The sequence below is a fragment of the Notolabrus celidotus genome, chromosome 8, assembly GCF_009762535.1.
Source record: "Notolabrus celidotus isolate fNotCel1 chromosome 8, fNotCel1.pri, whole genome shotgun sequence".
In the NCBI taxonomy this organism is placed as follows: Eukaryota; Metazoa; Chordata; class Actinopteri; order Labriformes; family Labridae; genus Notolabrus; species Notolabrus celidotus.
This window is the reverse complement of record NC_048279.1, coordinates 22,217,760-22,239,889: the sequence shown is the minus strand read 5'-3', so window position 1 is coordinate 22,239,889 and position 22,130 is coordinate 22,217,760. Positions and strand designations below refer to the sequence as shown.

The 22,130-nt window shown below is 38.1% G+C and overlaps 2 protein-coding genes across 3 annotated transcripts; both read left to right on the top strand.

Annotated features, from left to right (window-relative positions):
- The first annotated feature begins 345 nt into the window (after positions 1 to 345).
- si:ch211-145o7.3 (forkhead box protein N2) lies at positions 346 to 5,391 on the top strand. Of its 2 annotated transcripts, none has more exons than XM_034690114.1 (5): positions 346 to 486; positions 1,381 to 2,035; positions 2,869 to 2,990; positions 3,446 to 3,501; positions 3,909 to 5,391. In XM_034690114.1, exons 2-5 carry the CDS (start codon positions 1,433 to 1,435, stop codon positions 4,247 to 4,249), a joined length of 1,122 nt encoding a protein of 373 aa, XP_034546005.1. In that variant the 5' UTR covers positions 346 to 486; positions 1,381 to 1,432; the 3' UTR covers positions 4,250 to 5,391. The 2 variants fall into 2 exon arrangements, with proteins under 2 accessions (XP_034546005.1, XP_034546004.1); XM_034690113.1 differs by having other exon boundaries at positions 1,384 to 2,035; positions 3,909 to 5,301.
- A 1,847-nt stretch (positions 5,392 to 7,238) lies between these two features.
- Positions 7,239 to 20,214, top strand: atl3 (atlastin 3). The gene is made up of 14 exons (XM_034689536.1): positions 7,239 to 7,684; positions 9,268 to 9,490; positions 10,748 to 10,882; positions 11,423 to 11,527; positions 11,613 to 11,663; positions 11,936 to 11,992; positions 12,133 to 12,225; positions 12,326 to 12,464; positions 12,581 to 12,708; positions 12,790 to 12,846; positions 13,239 to 13,310; positions 13,481 to 13,672; positions 16,063 to 16,302; positions 18,042 to 20,214. Exons 2-14 carry the CDS (start codon positions 9,287 to 9,289, stop codon positions 18,102 to 18,104), a joined length of 1,536 nt encoding a protein of 511 aa, XP_034545427.1. The 5' UTR covers positions 7,239 to 7,684; positions 9,268 to 9,286; the 3' UTR covers positions 18,105 to 20,214.
- The last annotated feature ends 1,916 nt before the right edge of the window (positions 20,215 to 22,130 follow it).

Genomic DNA, 22,130 nt, shown 5'->3' with positions numbered 1-22,130 from the left:
ACTGGTTAGTGAGAAGGGATGTTTTTGTACTACATTTTAGGATACATTTTTAATATTTACTTGTTTTAATCTAATGTTTCATGTCATCCACAGTAAATGATGAATTTGTGTAGATGAACCTGAATTACCCATAAAGACTTTCAGTTCCCTTTCTCCAGTCTGTACATATAAATAATTCTGGATGGATTATGTTTTCCAGAAAAATGACTAAGTGCATTGAAACACGAGTTTTATTGAGAAAGTTAGCAGGCTTTCTCTATTGCTTCGCTCGTGAAGTCGTCGTACGCGCGCGCCCAGGAACGCGCACCACGCAAAGCGTCCTTTTGGTTTCCATGGAAACCTCAGACGGCAACAGAACACGACGCTCGAGGTGTCCGACCCCGATACAAGTTTTAAACCCCAGGATTACATCTTCAACTTATCAACAACTTATTATGGACATTAAAGAGACATAACTCCTGCCAGTATTAACCTGTTGGTAACTCGGTGAGTAACTGGTTAATATTTTGCATGTAAAGCATTAGATAGACCACCGAGTGTTACCTGTGAGGGGAAAGGCGGCTTTCCTGTCTAAATGAAACTTTATATTGTTCCGCCATTTGCCTACTGGACCGCATTGTAGAGCCATGTGGCTTCACAGGTAGGCTCAAATCTTCACCAGCGTTACACTAACTATAGTATTTATAGTTTATTAATAGCATTTTATCGATGCAAGTGCACCTTTACTATGTGAACATGTGAGTACCAATGGAGAGAGTTGCACCTGTCCACTGTCCAATCCTTGTTCGTTGAACCTGAAAGAGAGTGAACTCTGAACCAACTAGTTAGTGGATGTTAATCAGAGGGGAACAAAGAGCTAACATTTAACAAAAAACAAGGTTTGAGCCTTTTTCTTCTTCCAAACATTTTCCATCTGAGCAACTTTGACTCTGAGTAAACTGTGTTATCATTTTCTTTTTGTTTGTTTATACATTTGGTTTACAGTTTATTCAAAAAATACAACTATTACCCTTAAGTTGTATGACTTTTAACTTTTTTTTTTAAACTACTCAGCACTCACCTTTATATACACAAACATTTGCTTACCATTATTTTACTTGATTTTAAGACACTTATCTACTTCTTTGGAAGTTTATTAAGAACAAAGATGATCAAAGCATAGTTAGTTTTATAAAAACAAGTGATTGGCCTAAAAACTACTCTTTGTTCTAAAATAGAAATATACAATAAAATACTTATATTTAAGTTGTACTTTGCAATTCTGTCTGTCCTATAAGAAAGGTTTGAGATTTCCTTGACAAAGCATGATTTTGGACTATATATATACAAAAGTGACTTCCCTTTGTTTTTTTCAATCCTGACTTCTGTCATTTCTTTCAGCAGTGGCAGAGCTGAGTGATCCTGGCTCTGGAGGTTCCATCCTGGGAGAGAGATGGAGAATAGCTCTCACACACTGCCTCCCCCGGCACAGTTTCTTAACACTTTCGAAGTGTCCCTGCCTTTCTCCTCCTCGCCGCAGCAGACACATTGTCGTCTTTCACTCCCACTCTCACCCATTTCATTCCCCCCATCCCCTTCCTCACTTTCTCCAGCCACAGCAGAGTCTAGTCACTCCTCCTCCCCTCTCTCACATTATTCAGCCTCTCAGTGTCTTGAAGGAAAAAACATACAGTGCCTCAGTCCAGTGAACATATCTGACCAAGATGACCTGACCTGCCTCAACTGGCTGCATCAGAGGGGTAACCTACTGCCACTACAACCCCTCACCAAAATAACACTGCCTCAGCTGGAGTCATCGCAACCCACCCAACCTTCCACCCCGGTCTCGTCCAAGCCCCCATATTCCTTTAGCAGTCTGATTTTCATGGCAATAGAGGATTCGCCTGACAAGAGGCTGCCGGTGAAAGACATCTATGATTGGATTGTCAACAATTTCCCGTTCTACAGGACGGCCTCCGGAGGCTGGAGGAACTCTGTAAGACACAACTTGTCCCTGAGCAAGAGCTTCCGCCGCATTCATCGGGACAAGAGCCAGGTGAGGATATAACTCACATTTACCACAATAAGAGCATCAGGGTCATGTCATAACTAAAGGGAGTGTGTTTATATTACCAAGCAAAAGCTCAAGTGTTCACATCTGAGTGCATCCATCCCTCTGCAATGTCCTTCAGCAACACACTGATACAAGATATGCTGCTTGCAAGTCAGCAATTAAACTGCCCTGCAGGGAAATTATTATAATGTACTCCACATGTTTCATCAGTAGTAAGGCAAGGCAAGGCAAGTTTATTTATAAAGCACTATTCATACATAGAGCAATTCAAAGTGCTTTACAGAGTTAAAAACAAAACCAGAACAGTAACAAACAACAAAAACACAAAGCAAAGACTTAAAACATTATTATTATTATTTTTTTATATGCGGCCAGTTATGTTTGATCTACACTCTCTCTCTCTCTCTCTCTCTCTCTCTCTCTCTCTCTCTCTCTCTCTCTCTCTCTCTCTCTCTCTCTCTCTCTCTCTCTCTCTCTCTCTCTCTCTCTCTCTCTCTCTCTCTCTGTACTTATGTAACCTAACTTACATAGTAAATAGTGTTGGGTCTTATTATTTATTTAAATTAGGAGGGATTATCATAAATAATCAGCCCCCTTCGCTGCTCTGAAGTCCGTCTTACTGTCCCGCCGGACACAGAATCACAACTGGTCTTGTCTTAACCGAAATGAACGTTTAAATTATTTGATTCATCTCAGAATTTCTTCCCAAGGATTAAGATTTACACCTAGTAGGAATTTATGTGTCTGTGTGGCTTAAGGTTTTCATATTTGCAGAATTCATTTTTAAATAGTGTGTGTCTGTGTGTGTGTTTCAGTCAGTGGGAAAAGGATCTCTTTGGTGTGTGTGCCCAGAGTACCGGTCAGCGCTCCTTGAAGTGCTGAGGAAGACCCACCGTTATCACAGCACCAACAGCAATCTGATAAACAAGCCTGCACTGTTAGTATAAAACCACACAGTTTGAACTTTTATAAGATTTATTATAGTAATTTTTTTCTTAAAAGTTAGAAAAATAATGTCAAACAGAGAAAGTTCATAAACAGAAGTATATACATGTATTTAATTGAATGACTTTGAGTTTAGGACTCTTGTTGCAAAAACCTCTTTCCATAAGGCTCTTGCAAACTGCATTGGGAATAATTTACAATACAGATTTTTCTAGATTAATTTATGAGTGATAAATGGTAAATACAGAACAATAATAATGAGTTGCCGAAGATTTTTTTCGTGTGTTGATGCATTGTTTTCCTTGTCATGCAGGAAATTCTTCCCTTTAAAGTGTTAAAATACACAATTTACCTGGAGCAATTTGCATTTTAACATCCCTCTCTTGCTGAGTTTTGTTGAAAACCATGTTGATGAAGCTGTCTAATATCCTACCATGTTGTCTGCAGACTGGAAGGAGCTGAATTTGGGACGCCTGCAGTGTGTGACTCTCTTGAAATCTCAGGTTAGTGATGATGGGACTCCCAGCATGCTTGGTTCACCTATTAAACACATGAGCGACACATATGTGATCCCTAATGAATTTGCTCCAGACAACAGCACTTTATTTATAGAGTAACAGCTCTCTGTGACGTTTTTATTACATGCAGCTTTTCTCCCACTCTGAGGCTTTCTCAGCATGTTCATGTGTTTGTGTTCTGTTGTCACGGCAACAATCTTCTATTACCTTGGCAACATAGCAATAGCCTAGCACAGCAGCCTCTGTGTGCACTGGTCTTATCTGAGAGCCTCTGTGAGCCTGTGCTACATGGGCTCACTGAAGTATATGACACATGGCTGTTGAAGCATGCTGTGTGTAAACATATTAATATTCATGTTATGTCCCTACTTCATTGTTTTTCTCTCATGCAGATCCTCTCTCTCACACCCTCCTTCTTTCCTCTCCTCAAACACTGTCCATTGATAACACGCCTTTCTCTGACGACCCAACGTGCCCTTTGACCCCGGATCACGAGGAGCTCGTCACCATGGAGTCATTGGACTACCAACAGGAGGAAGTCTACACAGAGATGGAGAAAGACCCACTGACTGACAGTGGGTACATTGAGTTACACTATTACGAGTCTCAGCAGTACCTGGTACTGCCAGGTGACACCGAATTAGACCTGGAGACCGTAGAGATCCTCCAGCTGGATGCCGAGGCTCAGGAAGCTGCTGGGTCATTGCTGGACCTGGCAGGAGGAGGATATTAGTATCATATCTCATCAACATCACAACTAAAGCAACACTTAGATCCATTTCAGGCAAACACTCCCAGAAAACAACAGAAGCTGTGATTTATTTTCTGCAGTCGTAATAATAATAATTATGGATGAGATCATCTTTTTTAAAAGTGGCTGCCTCTTTCTGAGACACTGACACTGCCCTAAAGCTTGTTTTGTTATTGTAGTTTGCATTATGTATAGATAATGGATGGACTAACAAGACTATGGATCACACTCATTCTCATGTATTCAGGCACTTTCAATGCAGATGATGACTAACAGATAGTCAGGACTGAAGAAGTCTTGATAGTGTAAGGTGAAACTGATATGTGTGGATAAAATTGTGCTTTGAGAATTGAAGTATTAACACAATACAAACTTCATCAAGTTTGAAGGATTTCCACTGTGATTTTTTTTTAAACACAAGTATCAATCTCAGGGGTTGAAGTTCTGCTTCCAATTAAAGTAGAAGTAATTTTCCCAATCCACTGACCATTTATACTGTTGGCATTAAGACTTCCACAAGAAGAAAGAACAGCTCTGTGGAGGCAAACACTGAGCAGCAAACCAAATCACATTCACACGATTATTATTTTTGTATGAAGATGTCTTTATAACCTGTTCTTGTTAGGACTTTCATAGAGGATAATTCAATAGCATTCCAGACAAACCTAAGTTTAATATATGTTTCCCCTAAACACTGTAATTGTAGCATACTATGAAAACTCTTCCTTTCTGAAAGTAAGTTTTTGTGATTCTATATCAAAATGTTTAATTTATAATGTAACTGCAATTGTAGATGGTCATCAAATGTGGGAAAGCACTAAGTTACAATGTCAGTACTTCCAATTTTATATCTTAATAGTATTTCTTTATATAGTTTAAATATCTTGTAGATTCCATGAGTTTTTCTGTTAACTTGGACACTTTGTATACACTTGTAAAATAAGCTTAACAGTTTTCAATTAAAAAAAAAACGTTTATTGGAATTATGAAATAAAATGTTAAATATATTCACTGCCATTTAAATATAATGTCATTTCTGGGTACAATGGATTTCTCTACCTGTGTATTGTATGTACTTTCAAAATCTGTTTTTGTAATCTAACAAATAAAATCTCTCATGCTGTAACTTAAGGTGTGTTCATATTATGTTCAGAAAACTTAACATTTTCAACTTCATGTGTACTGTTTCTAGGAGTTAAAACACCACTAGAGGGCTCAAAACCTAATCTTTTAGAATAGATTTTAAGATTATTTTATTGTTTTTTAAATCTCTTAATGGTCTTGGCCCTTCTTATTTATCAGATTTGCTTTTATCATATGAGCCAGTGAGAGCCCTCAGGTCTTCAGGTAGTGGACTTTTAATTGTACCAAAAGTAAAAACTAAGACCCACGGTGAGGCAGCTTTTTATTATCACAGCCCACGCCTGTGGAACACCCTACCTGAAGATCTGAGGGCTGCACAGAGCATAAATATTTTTAAAAGCAAACTCAAGAAGGTTTTATTTATTTATTTATTTATTTATTTATTTATTTATTTATTTATTTATTTATTTATTTATTTATTTATTATCTAGTTCAAATTTCAGTTACTTTTATTCTACTTTATTTATGTACTTATTTATATGTTTTAAGTATAGCATATTATGTTATTTCAATGGTTTAATATTTTAGTGTTTTATTATATTAGAAATGTATTTTATTTTGGTGTTTTTAATTTCCTGTGTTAAGTTTTAACATCTTATTTTACCTGCAGTGTTTCCTCATTAAGATATGAGAGCGTATCCTCAGTTCGTTCAGCAACTTCTTTTTTATTTGTTATTTATTTAATTTGTATTGTTTTTATTACTATTTTTGCATATTGTGTTCCTAACCTTAGGATTGTGGGGTGGGTTTGGGGCTGGGATCTTTTTCTTAATTTGTTCTATTTTAGGTTGTTTTTTTATGTACAGCACTTTGTGTTACAATGCCATTGTATGAAAAGCGCTTTATAAATAAAGTCTGATTGATTGATTGATTGATTGATTGATTGATTGATTGATTGATTGATTGATTGATTGATTGATTGATTGATTGATAACGCGAGGGTGCAAGCCAAGCCTGCTGGAGCACGTAAAGTCTGCTACATACTTAAAATACACAAGAGTACCCTACTGCAGGCAAGATGGCGCCGCCACAACATCCACACCGGAAGTCCATACCGGAAGTCCATACCGGAAGTTACAAAGCTAAAAACGTTGCAATAACACCCACACCGGAAGTCAATACCGGAAGTTACAAAAATAAAAGCCTTCAAAAAAATAAAAGCCTTGAAAAACAGGAACGTGAACGCAAAATAAAAGCCTTCAAAAACACGTAGGTTTACGCGTAATTCGATGAACTTTTTTGCACTTACATTTTAATCGTATCAGTATTATTGACTAGTTGATTGACTCCAAAAGTGTATAGGCTGTTGAGAATTCAAGTTACTTAGAAGCCTGCACGAATCACTAAGTTATAGTGTTAACGTCTCAGCCATGCACAGCCTTTTGTTCCGAGTGTGTGTTGAAATACTTAAAGCTGATTATGATGCTGCCGTGATGACATCTGCATTTGCCTTTCTTGTTTTGTCTGGGTCATATGTTATTTTATGTTGTGTTACACTTGTGTACTCCAACCCCTGGTCTCCTTCAATAATCGACGGATGCATCTGGAAGAAAGGAATAAATATACATTTCAATACGCAAGCACACGCACACACAATGGAAGGAGCAGTGTGCACGTGTGTTCACTTTAATTATTGGAGTGTCGTGTCTCGAGAAGGCTGTTTTATCGCTAGCTTTCTGCTAATTGATTTAGCAGCGACAGACTAATGCAATCAATACGCTACACGAAGAAGAAACTTCCAGTTCGAAGCATCCGGCATTGGGTAGAGAGGGGGTTAAAGAATCACTTCCGGTATGGACTTCCGGTATGGACTTCCGGTGTGGATGTTGTGGCGGCGCCATCTTGCCTGCAGTAGGGTGCCTCTCAAAATACATGGCATGCTCGTAAACATTGGAATGTTAGAAGACGTAGTTTCATCCTCGGCAACTATTTAGATATGATGTGAATGTACGTAACCTATTGAAAGTTCTCTCTTACAAAACTTTAGTTCCGTCTTCGTAACTTTATACTAAAAAATATAATTATCATAGAAACGATGAATGTTTAGCACACTGGGTAATGTAGTTTGTGGATACATTAAGTTGAAGCGGGAAATCCCCCCAAAAGACTACATTTCCCACGAGATGACGCGCTAGCTGAAGCCGGAAGTGCGTTGTTTCCGTGGTGGAAAAAAGTTCTCACAAGTTGTTTTCATGCCAGTGTAGAAAAAAGTCACGTTTCTGGCTTTTGTCGACACTCATGAGATTGCATCGAGGCATTTTGAAGACACACAAGGTAAAAACATCCTTTTTACACTGTAAAAACAGGAGCTACAACCACGGGAAGGGCTATTTAAGCTAATTCCGGGATTAGGGTTACATCTTAAAAGACTAGTTGGTTTCATAACACTGGTTTCCTTAACAGCTGAGGCGTTAGCAGGGCAATGTTTTTGTTTAAATTGAAGAATAAGATAAGGCTATTTACAACTTGGACCCATCTCTTGTTGTGGGTTTTGCTCAGACATTGATTTGTTTGAATAATTTCTGTTATAATTAGACATCTTTTAGAATCGCATAGCTATACTGGTCCAGGCAGTGCCAGCCTAGCTAGCCGAGCTGGCATCGTTTAGTGGCTGCTGCTAAAACAAGTATCGTTGATTATAGAGGTAGTAGTTTACAATTTAGTGAATCTGTGAAAGCAGATAGCACAATATAACACAGCATGTTATGGTCATAGCTGCAGGATTACTTTGTTTTTGGGCTTCACTACATCAACTCGATTAAGCACATTCTAAGCATAGAAATGCCAGGCATACTACTGTGTGCCACACCTTTTGAGGTGAAGAGTTTTCCTTGAAAGGAGGGTCAGAGAGATTTTAGTTTTCTTACTACAGACTGTTACGAAAGCACCTCCCTGTCTTACTCATCATGGGAGAGGATTGTGGAGCCAAAACGATGGAATTTGGCATTGAAAACACCCTGAAATTGGAAAAAGAAACATTGGCATTGAAACACAAAAAATGTAAAGACATCAAAACCGGTATTGGCATGAAAACGTTTCACTGAAGTTACACAGACAACATATGTTATATTATTTAATTTCTAGACATTTTTGCATTCTAATATGTTTTTGAATGACAATGATATTATACTTATTTGATGACACTTTTTTGTCAATGATAGATTCTTTTTTTGATGGCGTTTTTTCTGCATTAAAAAAAAGAGTGTTTCTTTTTTCAGTTTCAGGATGTGTTTTCAATGCCAAAATTTATTTTCAAAACCAAACATTAAAGTCATCGTTTTGGCTCCATAGAGGATCTCCTCTTCATGGAAATACAACAAAGGAGAGCATTGAAGCAGCTAAAATGAACAATGTTTTTTGTAGATGGCGTGCTGAATCCACTCACTAGAGGCAAAGCAGCATGACACCCACAATGTATCCCAGTCATCTTCAGACAGAGACAAATATTGTGTTTAATGGGGGATGATTGCATGCCCACATTTTTACTGGATGCAACATCATACTTTCTAGTTTAAAAAAACAACGATTGTTTTGTCCATCCAAATAACAAATCTTAGTCATGCTCGAAGAAAATGTCACTGCATCTCTAAGCTGCCATTACAAAAATGTGTCCTCTAGGAATACACTAAACAATATCAATATTGATAAATGTACTGAAGGGGAAGGAAGCACCTCAGATATGTTCAAGTGTAACAATAAAGTTTTGTTTGAAATTGAATGCACTGATTCTTTGTTGTAGACCTTAAATAGTATTTCAAGAATAAAAGTCGTTAATTAATGAACAAAGCAGAGAATTGATTGTCAACCAATTTTAGTAATAAATTGATTTTTTATTCTTTGTTTTGTTTCTGTCACAGGGACCAGAACTTTATAAGAATGAAGGGTCAACCAGGTCCAGTTCAGATCGTCACAGTGTGTAAAGAGGATCACTCCTTTGCTTTGGACACAGAGGCTTTGGCTAAGGTTCTGTTGGCTCCTGAGGTTCGAGACAAACATGTGGTGGTGCTGTCGGTGGCCGGAGCTTTCAGGAAAGGCAAGAGCTTCATCCTCGACTTCATGCTCCGCTACATGTACAGGAAGGTGAGTTGAACTGTAACTTCAGTGTCAGCACAACGTATTTCTTTATTTTCATCTTTGCAAAAATGATTATGGAGCAATAATTCGTCTTTAAAATCTGTGTTCAAACAAAATGTGAAAAAGTAAATTTTGAGGCCACAAGATAGGAAAGTAGTGTCAAATTCAGAGTTTAAAATGTAGTTTTAAAAAAAAGGGCCATGTGCCTGGCCACCCCAGACACCTATCTGTTACTCCATGGATCAAGTTAAAAATCCTCAGCCTGGGAGGGAACAGGCAACCATGTCAGGAGATTGTCCCCACAGCTATCTGTGTTTGTCAAACCTGTTTCTATAATTGACCTACTTTGAAAAGCATTTTTTTCAGCCATGTGTTGCTGACCAGTTTAAAATATTTTGGAACAATGAAAGGCATCCAGAAAGAGGTCTATAATGAATGTATCCATCGTGCCGTGCAACATGGGGACACAGAGCAAGCTAAACCAGTGCAGTACAAGTTCCCTGAATCAGTCTGTGACACTAAAACATCCAACATCCCTCACCTGCGGGGAACTTATTTCACGCTGAAGTATTGTCATATTTCATAATGACAGCTTTAAAGCAGGGAGGTCACAGCAGGTGATGCTGCCTTGTGTTGAAGGTGTGGGAATCTAGGAACGTCACCAGCAGTCAGAGGCTGGTGAAGTACTCTATAAAAATCATAGCTCAGTAATGCCCCTCCCTTCTGTAACATGTGAACTAACTAGTTTCCTGAACAGGTTATTTAGTCATTAGATACTTCAACCAGTGAATGTTAAATCAATGTATCATATATTTAAGTACACATTAAGATAACCTCCTCCTTTCCTTTTCATTTGATGCACAGATGGAGGGATCTTTTTGATGTTATTGATTTTAGTAACTTTGTTTTTGTTTGCTTTAGTGTCACAATACGACTAAGCATTAGTTAATCTCTTCTGCAACATTCCCACTGAAGCAATCTGAAAGCAGCTCGATGAGAGGTTGATCATGCCCTGACTGAGGTCTCCAGCCTACTTATTTCTTTCTGTGTTGTAAATTATGCATACCAGCTGTAGTTCCTATCAATAATTCATTGTAAAATGTCTGCTGCTCTAGTGCTCTATTTTTCAGGATAATTGAAAGTACATGACAAGGCCTGTTTCTAATTTTGAAAAAGCTATAGGCTGTAAATCTACAGGGCTTCACAGTGACGCCCCAGCCTGTCCCTGATTGATCTGTAAAAACATCAAATGTGTTTCTGCAGGGTGATGCAAACTGGTTAGGTCAGGAGGATGAGAAGCTGACTGGATTTTCTTGGCGAGGAGGTTCAGAACCAGAAACGACTGGCATCCAGCTGTGGAGTGAAGTTTTCCCCGTCACGAAGAGTGATGGAACAGAGGTACTGCAGTTCGTAATTTATTCAGACACCAAATGTTTTCCTGTTTTTTTTTTAGGGATTTCTGCATAATAATGAAAAGAAACAGAAGACTTTAAAAATATATATATTTTGGACTTTCAAGTTAATTGTTACAATGACCGTAAATTCACCTTACCTGAGTCATTAGCCACTTTTTGTTCCCTGTTTTGAAATTAACTCTGAAAATTTTAACTTATTATAAGCAGCAGCTATATTTTTGCCCAGTATGTAAGACACTCTTACTCCAAAAGATGGTGTTGTGCAATGCATGCTATCAGGAGTAATGATCATAGTAATGCCCTTTACACAGGTAGTAATTCATCCCATAATTAACTAAACATCCACATATCAATTTAGATAAATTAATAAGATAATGTGGGAATAGTATAAGGATTTTATTTAATGATATTGTGATTTAAAGAACATGTGTACAGTTAACTTTAATAGAGAAACAAAGGATTTCCTTTCTGGCCACACCCAATGTTTACATGCTGTACTGTGTTTCTCTCTGGTCACCTCTAGGTGGCAGTAGTGTTGATGGACACTCAGGGAGCATTTGATAATCAGTCAACTGTGAAGGACTGTGCCACCATCTTTGCCCTCAGCACCATGACCAGCTCCATCCAGGTGTCTGATCTCCCCTTATTAATGATTTAACCATTTCTTATTAACCTCATTGTCATCTTTGCTGATGCAGTTGTTCTTTTTTTAGATCTACAACCTGTCTCAGAACGTCCAAGAGGACGACCTGCAGCAGCTACAGGTCTGTATATAATTAGTTTGACAAATGAGTTTGATAAAGTCAGTATGTTATTGATTCAAAGCAGCCCAAGAAGCATGTCTGAAAATGAGGAGAGTGGTAAAAACTATTGTAAACCGCATTAATTTACTTTCACAACAAAGGACATTAAAAATGTGGTATTAGAATAAGCTTATCCTGCATCAGACAAAGGATTACACAGTAACCTGATTTTTACTTTACTGATTTCTGCATCTGAGTATATATTTTTAAAAATGGCGGCCTCTTCCTCACAGCTGTTCACGGAGTATGGGCGTCTGGCCATGGATGAGATCTTTCTGAAGCCCTTTCAGGTACAAGAAAGCCACAGGATTTAAGAAATAGAAACAAAAACAATCTGAAACATCTTCAGCAGCTGTGTTTGATATGCAGTTTAATACAAAAGATGTTTTTTCCCCACCCGTAATGTAATACTATTGTTCTTCTCCCTCAGTCTTTAATGTTCCTGATCAGAGACTGGAGCTTTCCATATGAATATGCCTACGGGTTTAGAGGAGGCAACGAGTTCCTGGATAAAAGATTACAGGTACCAAATCTGGCTTGTTGATTTAGCAGAAAATTATAAATATGCTTAACAGAATATATATATACTGAGTTTCACCTTACTTTTGGATGGGTTTTTAAAGGTCAAGGAGGCCCAGCATGAGGAGTTGCAAACAGTGAGAGAGCACATCCACTCATGCTTCACTAAAATTTCCTGCTTCCTGTTGCCTCACCCCGGGTTAAACGTTGCCACCAGCCCCACATTCGAGGGACAGCTCAATGGTAAGGTCCCTTGATTTCCATTCTATTTTTAGTTTGCTTAAAGTAAAAGCAGCTTTTGTTATTTCCTGGTATACTGAGTACCATTTTCCTGGAGTTTTGATGTATGTCTTTTTCAGATGTGGCCCCAGAGTTCAGAGAGCAGCTGCTGAGCCTGATCCCCAAACTGCTGCATCCCGATCGTCTGGCTGAGAAAGAAATCAACGGAAACAAAGTCACCTGTCGCGGTCTGCTCGAATTCTTCAAGGTAACATTTTCTTCATCTGAGTTTTTCTGCTGATCCTGAATTCTAATTTGTATATCTAATATGTAAATTTTGTTTTACCAGGCTTACATAAAGATTTACCAGGGAGAGGACTTGCCACAGCCAAAGACCATGCTCATGGTATTTATTATTATCTCTTTTATCTGCTTTTGTTTTGAACAAGTTTTTGGCATGAGTCCTGAAAACCACACAATTAGTGTTTATATCTAAAACTTATATCTGTCATGACATGAGAACTTGACCTGAGAAATACATAACATTCTTCAACATATTCACAGGAGACGGCAAAAACACATGAGCTTAAGGATAAAAATGAACATCAGAGAGCACAAAGATTAATGAACGATACAAGAGACATACTATTATATAACCAAGCACCATAAAACAAGAAACTTTAACTCTAAAATTTTAATTGCATGTATTTGAAGGTTGAAATAACTTAGGAGCATGGGTAATATGATTTGTCTAATTTGTTTGTTTTTACTTTAAAATGTGTCGCTTTGTCTCACCAGGCTACAGCAGAGGCCAACAACCTGGCCGCCGTGGCAGCAGCCAAAGATCAGTATTACAAGAACATGGAGAAGGTGCGTTAACTTGTATGAACTTGTAAGATGTGTCGTGAACTATTGTTAGCTAAGTATTTGGGATCACTAACCAACAGATGGATAACCCTATACTCTGATCAGAAACATGTGGTAATAGTCAAACATTTCTGGCTACAAAAATCTCTTCTGTCTCTCATTTCCTCTCCAAGGTGTGTGGGGGAGACTTGCCTTATGTCGCCCCTGAATCCCTGGAGGAGAAACATCTCTTCAACTCCCGTGAGGCTCTCCATACCTTCTCCTCCACCAAGAAGATGGGTGGACAAGAGTTTTGTGATCGTTACCAAGCACAGTTGGAGAAGGAGATGGAGGAAATATGGCAGTCATTATGCTTGCATAATGAGGTAAGAGATTTCTGACCTTTTTTACTCTTGTGCAATTTGGTTGCACCAGACATGCATACTTTCCAACTTAGTTTGAACCCCATTTCAAGGTCAGAGTTTCTGCCACATTGCTTTCACAGCTAAAATATTTCCAAAGTCGGCTTAAGTTACATCTGAATTATAATTAGCCCTTAATCGGTTTAAAGTCCTATGTGAAATAGCAGCAGACGATAAGGGGCAGGTTATTTAGAAATATATTTCGCATCATTTAGATGACTCAAAGCAATCTTATCCAAGTATCACACTATGATACCACTATGGTATTAGACACTAACCTGGCAGTGTAGGCAGACGTATATAATAGGCTAGGTGACTTTATAATCAAGTACTACTTTGTTGTAACAGTGTACCAGATTCACTACATGATGTCACGGCTGTTACTTTACCCTAGCTGTAGATTAAGATTGTATTATCATCCTGTTATAATCTGTACCTGTGTACTACTTACAGTTTTTCTCAATTGTTTACACACATTTTCTGAAAGCTTGCCACATACTCTCAGAACTCTACACAAATCAAAAAACACACACAATGGGCAAAACCCCTCAATTCTCCTGCAAAATGAAACTTTACATACAAAACAACGTTATTTCTCGTTGTTACGTCACTTCGTAAATGACACACACAAACCACCATATGAATAGACATTTATAAGAACCAGTTGAACACTGAGGTGCTCAATGTAAAACACTGTGATGAATGGAAAACACTTCTTCTCCATTCATCATAATGACTTAGGACTGTTCTTTGTTCAGTGTTACACTTACTACAGACAGTACATACATAAGTGTGTTGTAAAATATTCTAGAATATTGTTTTTATACTCAAAACACACAAATACACAGTAACAAATATATTTTATCCCCCTCCCAAATAAACTGTGTACACAGTGTACATCCCAACCAACACAAAGTTGCACATACAGTGGTCTACACACAAAACAACAGAATAATTTACTGTATACAGTTACAGTAAAAAAAAACAACTATGCTGCATCCTCTCTCCTGTTTCAGTCTGGCCACCTCATCCACATCACAAGCAATGTTTTTTCCTGGCCAAGCAGCGGGGGAAATAAAGCTCTGATTGCTAATTGTAAAACTGTGTGACAGGTGTTTGCCCATGTGATGAGTCAGTGTGCATAGTAGGGTGAATGACATCATGTGAAAACAAGATATTTTCTTCATGAAAATTGTGCCAAATGCAGAGAATTGTGTGTAGTGTTTTGAAAAAAGTGTGTTTTAGAACTGCAGTTTGAGTGTAAAGTAGGAATTGTGCTTGTAGTTTAGCAGAATTGGTTCAGGGGGTTGGTGCATGGGTTACATGTTGTGGCCATTGTGTCTCAAGTACCAATATTTGTGTGTAAACAATTGAGAAAAACTGTAACTTTATTTGTTTTTTGGTGCTAAGCAGTGGCTCCCAGCCTCTACCCTATTGTGTATCAGTGTTTCAGGACATTGACATACATGATGTAAGTGTGGATTACAAACCTTACATCTACCAATTGGATGTAAACTAATTGGATCAACTTTGCACCAGAACTTGTGTTTATCTTGTGCTGTAGGCTGCTTTTTCTGACACAAGAGCACTTAAAGTGAAAAAGCAAATGATTTGTAACTTGAAATTATTCCTGATATAATATACACTACCGGCCAAAAGTTTTGGAACACCCCAATTTTTCAAGATTTTTATTGAAAATGATGCAGTTCAATGTCTTATTGTGCTCTGAAATGAAAATATCGAACAAATAAACAATTGAATTTCAAAAATAAATCATGGAATCAATTCATAAACCAAAATGTAGACATAACTTTTGACTCATCGGAGTAGCCACCTTTGGCATCTTTTTCTTGCCATTTAATAAGCAACACATTCAATCTGGAGTACAAGACTGTTCAAATATTGCTCACGAGGGTATGTTCCACAGTGTGTTCCAACACTACTTTTATGCAGACAGAGGGAGTAGGAAGTAATCAAGGACAGTTGGGACACCTGTAAGAATTGGTTGCACCAACTTTTAAGGCTTGACTAACCTCAATTGCTGCAGAACAGCAACCCATTTCTTGTCCCCTGAAAAAGGCCTTTTTCATATAATTCTGATATGTACATTCTTTTTTCAGTTTTGGGTAATCTTACCCTTTCTTTTTTACCTCTGGCAGTTCACCACCTACCTTTGTACCATTTAAAGCTATTCAATGGACTTAAACTGCTTTGATTTCAATAAAAAAGTGAAAAAATTGGGGTGTTCTAAAACGTTTGACCGGTAGTGTATTAGCATTACATGCAAAGCTATCTTGGCAGTATAAGGATCTGTAAAGTGATATTAATCACCTGTTGTCTCCTTCCCTTTCAAGTCCAAAAATCTCTTCAGCGCATTCCGCACACCCGCCGTGCTGTTCGTCCTGGTGTGCCTTCTCTACGTGCTGTCAGGTGTGCTGCTCTTCGTCGGCCTCTCTACCATCGCCCTTGTGTGCGACTGCACCCTCGGCGTGGTCATGATGTCCATACTGACGTGGGCCTTCATCCGCTACTCTGGTCGGTACCAGAGTGTGGGGGGAGCCATCGACCAGGCGGCAGGTGTCGTGCTGGAGCAGGTGAGATTAAGCCTGGTAGAACAGGGCAATTACACAGAGCTACATGTTTTGTTATAACAGATTTTTTTAATCACAATAATCCCTAAGAGTCACTAGAGGGAGCAGTTCACACTGGGAGAACACTGAAAGCACACAGCACTCCCTCAGTGAGAGGCAGCACCAGTAATCTACTGTCTGGCCAAAGTGCTTGTTTACAACATCATGTGCTGTGTACCTTTCAGTTAGTGGATACAAGCACAGTAAGAATTTTGATTTGAAATGCTCTCTTGAAATCTTGCCTCTTTGAAAAGGCAAGATTTTATGGGACTTCTTTGCCAGTGTGTAAGGAAACTAATCAAAGAAACTACCGTGACATACTTTAAATGTCATTTTTTTATTGGTACAATTTGGTTTGCTTACTTATGAAGTGTTTGAAGAAAAATAAGAGCTGTGAAGATATAGAGGTGTTTTCTATTGCTAAGGTCAGGTCATATCAGATCTTATTCCAGCATGTTTTCTTATCAGAAGAATGCCAGCACTTATGCAGCTGCTTTAAATCACAGGTTAGTCATGTGGCTGCTGGCCAGCTGTTGTGTCAACAATTTCTGTCCCTATCATAAAGCCTTTGGCTCAAACAACCTCCTTTAAGTCTCACTTCTGCTTAACTTGCATTTAAAAATGCTTTTAAGATTCATTACTGGATATTTGGCCCCCATAGGAAGAAGAGCCCAGAACAAGGCTGTCAGTCATCTATGATATTATAGTCCCCTCAAGAGCTGCCATAGGCGATATAACTGCTAAGAGGTCAATTAAATAAAGGGATAATGCCACATTTAGTTAAAGATTCATGAGGTTGCACTCAGTTGTTCACAGGAAAGGTGACGGACGTAGCTCTGTGGAAACAAAAATTAGAACTAAAAAGGGAAGTTCCCACTGCTGACTTTATCGTCTCTTTTTAGCCGATATGAAGCAGCTATTATTTTGAAAGTAACAGAAATAGTTATTAAACTGCAGATAAATTACACACATTTTTAAGCTTGTTGTTGCATTCTGAAAGTATGACGTTAGTAACATAAATCCAGCTGATCAAATGTGATTAAGGGTACCTAAGAAACCTCACTCACCTTGTTTATCAGCTCTTGACCGTTAGTGGGTAGCTGTGTGATTGAGTCCTGTTTCATTAATGTAACCCTCCTCCGAGGACCTAGCTGAGGGAGCTGTGTTTGCCATGTCTCCCTCTGGATCTGATTTGCTGTTTTTCAGTAAGCGGCACCAAGTTTAAGCTTTCTAATCACAAATATTGGATTTCAGTCCCTTCAGTTCTTTATGGGAAAGCTTGAGACATTCTAAAATTCTGGCTTCAGTTCTTTTCACACAAAATTCAACCATTACTCTTTGTGAAGATGATGTAGATTATTGTGTTAAACATTTAATTCTGCATTGATTATTAAGAACTGATGTGTAGCATTTTAATAAGAAGCCACTTCATCCATCATCAGCAGAGCAAAAATAGAAAATGAAACTAACATCAGACAGTCTGAAAGCCTCACTTAAAACCCACAAAGGCCATTCAGAGTTCATTCTCAACTTAACCACAGTTCCGAAGATAAAAGCAGAAGTGGTTTGTCTGCCTGGCGAGGTATGATACATGCTGCTCAGGGGATTCAGTGAATTAACTTCAGCAGATGAACGGAAGTCAGTGAATGTTGTAACAATGTATTGAATGAAAAGACTTGTTTTTCTTCCTTCTCTGCTTTCAGGCTACGGTGGTGTTGAACAAGTCGAGAGGTGCTAACCTTATTGACCAGAAGAAATCCAGTTAGAGGACCTCTGTACCTTCATAATCTTGATGCAATGCAACCAGCACTCAACACAAGCACACATTCTGCACTAAAGCCTTATCATGCCTCCCATTGGAACAAAAATACAGCTGAACTTCATTGATATAAGGTAAAAAAAACAAAAACATGATGCCGATTCACCAGCATCTTTATTATGCACGTTACTATGCCTGTTACAGTCAAGGCTTCCATAAAGGTGGCTAGAGGTACAGAAGCAGGGGGGGTCAAACACCCAAACCCCTCTTCCTGCCATCGTTGTTTATAATTGGTCTTAAAAGACGAGTCAATGTTTACCTTCAAAATTACAAAACACTTCAATTTTCTACAGCAGCTTTACGCAACTTTACTTTTCTTTACATTGTTCAGTCTGGAGCAGTCGAGGTGCTTTTCAAAGTAATTACTGCGGTTTATCTTCAAGAGACTTCCTTTAAAAATGCTGGCTTTCAGGCTCAAACACTTCAACATGTTTCTGTGAGGCTATTTTTTTTTTTTTTTTACTTTGTGGCCTTAAATACATTCCATACTGTTGGAATTGCTTTATATTTGATACAAACTTGCATATCTGAAAGGGTGAGCTGTCACTACTTTTAAAGGAAGAGAGGATTTGCACTTTCTTTATCGCTCAGTAGGTTTTGGTAGCTGCGTTTGATGAGAGTTCAGTAGGATCTCATTTGTTTTGGACGCTTTGCAGCTTTTTCTTGACGGAATTGTGTTACACTTTTTATATTTTGATACTATATCCTAGACTTCTACAGGTATTGTGTATAAGAACTTCTATTGTCCAAAGATGAAGCTTATTTAGAAGACTTAGAGAGGTATCCTAAATACTAGGAAGCTGAGTACCCGCTTAATTAAAACTAGCAACCAGCAACCAAAGAGTTAGCTTTAAAGAAGTATGAATATTAAGCTTTGACCTAGTACCCTTATCACTTAAAAAGACAGTATGTGGTTTTATAAGTGATTACAGTAGGTGCAACATGGTTTAAACGTACTATGCACATTAAGAATGCAGCTTGGATAGAAATCACACTTAATAAGTCGTAGAAACCAAAAGAAAATAGCACTTTTTGAATTTGTCTTTTATTGATACATTTCAGAGTTTTAGAAGTTTGTACGCAGTTTCTGAACACGTTTAGCACTTTCAGTCCTCAATCGAAAAGGAAATGCTCTTGGTGATAGTTTGGAGATTGTGCGATCGTATTTCCACCTCTTTATACATACTCATTCTCCATACGTGTTTACATCTGATCTAAAGTAAAGTGTAAAAATACAACAGAAAGGAAACACTTCTTTTGATACTTAACATTACTACAAACTGTTATGGAGGAAAAATTGGAACAGATAGTTCTTAGTCCAGTTTGAAATAGCTGCATGACTTGGTCAGAGATTTGTTTCAGGTAATGACTATACAGCGCTTAATAAAACAATGTACTGAAAGGGAAACTGGTACATATGGGCTGACTTGTTTTCTAAATCCCTGTTTACTTTCAGTCATTTTACCAATCAGGTGATTTCCCCCGTATGAATGTTCACACTATATAGAAGATGTATTAGGTTAAAGGTTGACATAGTGGGGCAGAATCAAGCCTTGGATTTAGATGCAAAAAGATCGGTTGACCTGAGACTGTAAGTAGCATCCTGTGGTCTGATATGTTTTTTTTAGTGTGCAAGTCAAAAGCTAAACGTGTTTTCTGTGCTTTAATACAGGATTGAGAAACAAAAAGCTGCTTAACTATGCTTAAATACCACAATGATTAAATGATACTGTAAGTGTAAGTCATAAGTATACAGGGCCAAACTAGAAATCTGAAAATACTGAGGATGACACCCTCTTGAGTTCCAGGATTTTGGACCATCTTAACACATTCCATGTCTCTCTTTCCACAAGTGGAGAAAGCTACAAGATGTTGTAAAAGCATTAACTTTTGCACTTTTCCTCCTCTTTGGTGCTTTTTGCACACGGCTTGTTCTGAGATAAATGAAATGCATGCAATATTGTAATAATGGTAAATAACTCATGTTTTGCAGGGCTATGGTGGCCTTGACTTGAGAAATGCTGTTTTATAAAGAATAAAAAGAGCTTTAAACTGTTCATTCATCTTTCATATATGTCTCTTCTACTGTCATATTCAAAAGTATTTTTTGCAATAAGGGATTGATTATCTTTTCAGACTGCAGCAAAACGCATATTTTTGAAGAATGAAATTAAAAAGCTGTGATTTTAAGGAATTCTGACAAAAATCACTGCAGGCTGATTCAAAACTGAAAAGAGGATGTTTACTCTTTTGAGGTCTCTTACGACAGATCTACCATCAGCTTCACCATGACACACATTAGCTGTGTAGCAAGATGGTGGTCAAAACCACTTATTACTTTCCGATTTAACACATATTTTAAGATACTTCTGTATAAAAGGCTTCAGTTTCATTGGGAGATTTGATTACATGCTACTTAGCATCATAATCCATTTCAATATTTGACTCTAGATGGAGATAGATTGAAACTTCATTTTATTTGTAAACAACACTAAACTAAATAAACTAAAGAGTTAAGCCTCCTGCTAGTTTGTGTAGGAGGAAGGAAACGCATATATGTTTCATAATCATGAATTAATAATGGGAAATATGGTAGAGATATGGCTATGATATATAGGCTCCATTGAAACTAGTGTATTTTAATGGAAAATGAGGTACAGTAGAGTTTGCGTTTCTGTTTATCTGTCAACCTGGGCAAATATGAACCATAACTGTACGAGCAATAACAATAAGATTCATAGCAGGTTGAGAGAAACTACTGTTTTATATATGAATTCAGAAAAAAGATTGTATTTTCAGTGTTAAAATAAGCTATGCTAACACTACACTGCAAAAACCTCAAAATCTTACTAAGTGAAATTGTCTCATTTTAGTCAAAATGTCTTATCCCACTTGATTTAAGATACATTTTTAAACATTTGAGAAATACAACTCAAATGAAGGTGAATATATCTCAAATGAAGAAGTTGACATGAATGTATAGTGCAAAAATCTTTTTTTGAGTGAAAAAATACTAATTGTTATTATTCCTGGCTTATTCTAAGACACTAAGCTTTAAAATACTGGTAAAATATTGCTTAAAATAAGTTTTTCCTGCTAATTTTAAGATCACAGTTTTCCAAATATTATGTCTTATTTTAAGAAATCTTAACAAGCAAATCACTTGATCTATTGGCAGATTTTTTTGCTTATTTCAAGGTAAAAGTACCTGACATACGTTTTTTTTTCTTGTTTTGGAGGGGCATTTTTTCCAGAGTATTATATCAACTATTAGAGCATGTAGCCTAGATACGAAGTTAGTAGTTACTGAATGGCGGATGTGATTACACATTTAAGTTCATGTGTTTTTGATAGATGTTAGTGTTGTTTTTATTGGTTGTTTGTCCACATAATGAATGTGGGTCACAGTTTACAGGCCTTGTTTACAACCGAAGCGCCGTTACGCATTATAACCCACATGCACAACAATAAAACCACGCACTGCCTCCGTGTGATTGACCTCAGCTGTGATATTATAACAGCAGCATCAATTCATTACCCGGGAAACTGTGTGGATTCAGCTCCCTGCATAATGTGCCATTCTTGTCCCGCATCTTCCTCTCGCAGCCTCTCTCCTCCTCACTCTGACCCCTCTCTGTGCGGGCCTTTCTCTCTCCCCACCACGAGATGCCGTGTACAAAAATCTGCTACAGCGAATTTCGGGTCCCTTGTTTCCTTATATGGTGATCAGCGTCGCGGACCGACCCTCCTCGTGCTGTGAGCGAGGCGCGTGCACTGACCGCCGCCGCTCACCGTTCGCTTCCATATTTGGAAGTGAGTCCAACAAAAACCGCACAAAGGGGAGGGGAGAGGAGGGGGGAGAGAGAGAGGGGAGAGGGAGATGTGGAGAGAGAGGGGAGAGAGATGGCGGAGAATTTCCTTCCATCCTGAAAACCGCTTTGTGCCTGGCTGGTTGCGGAATGTAGGTGAAAAC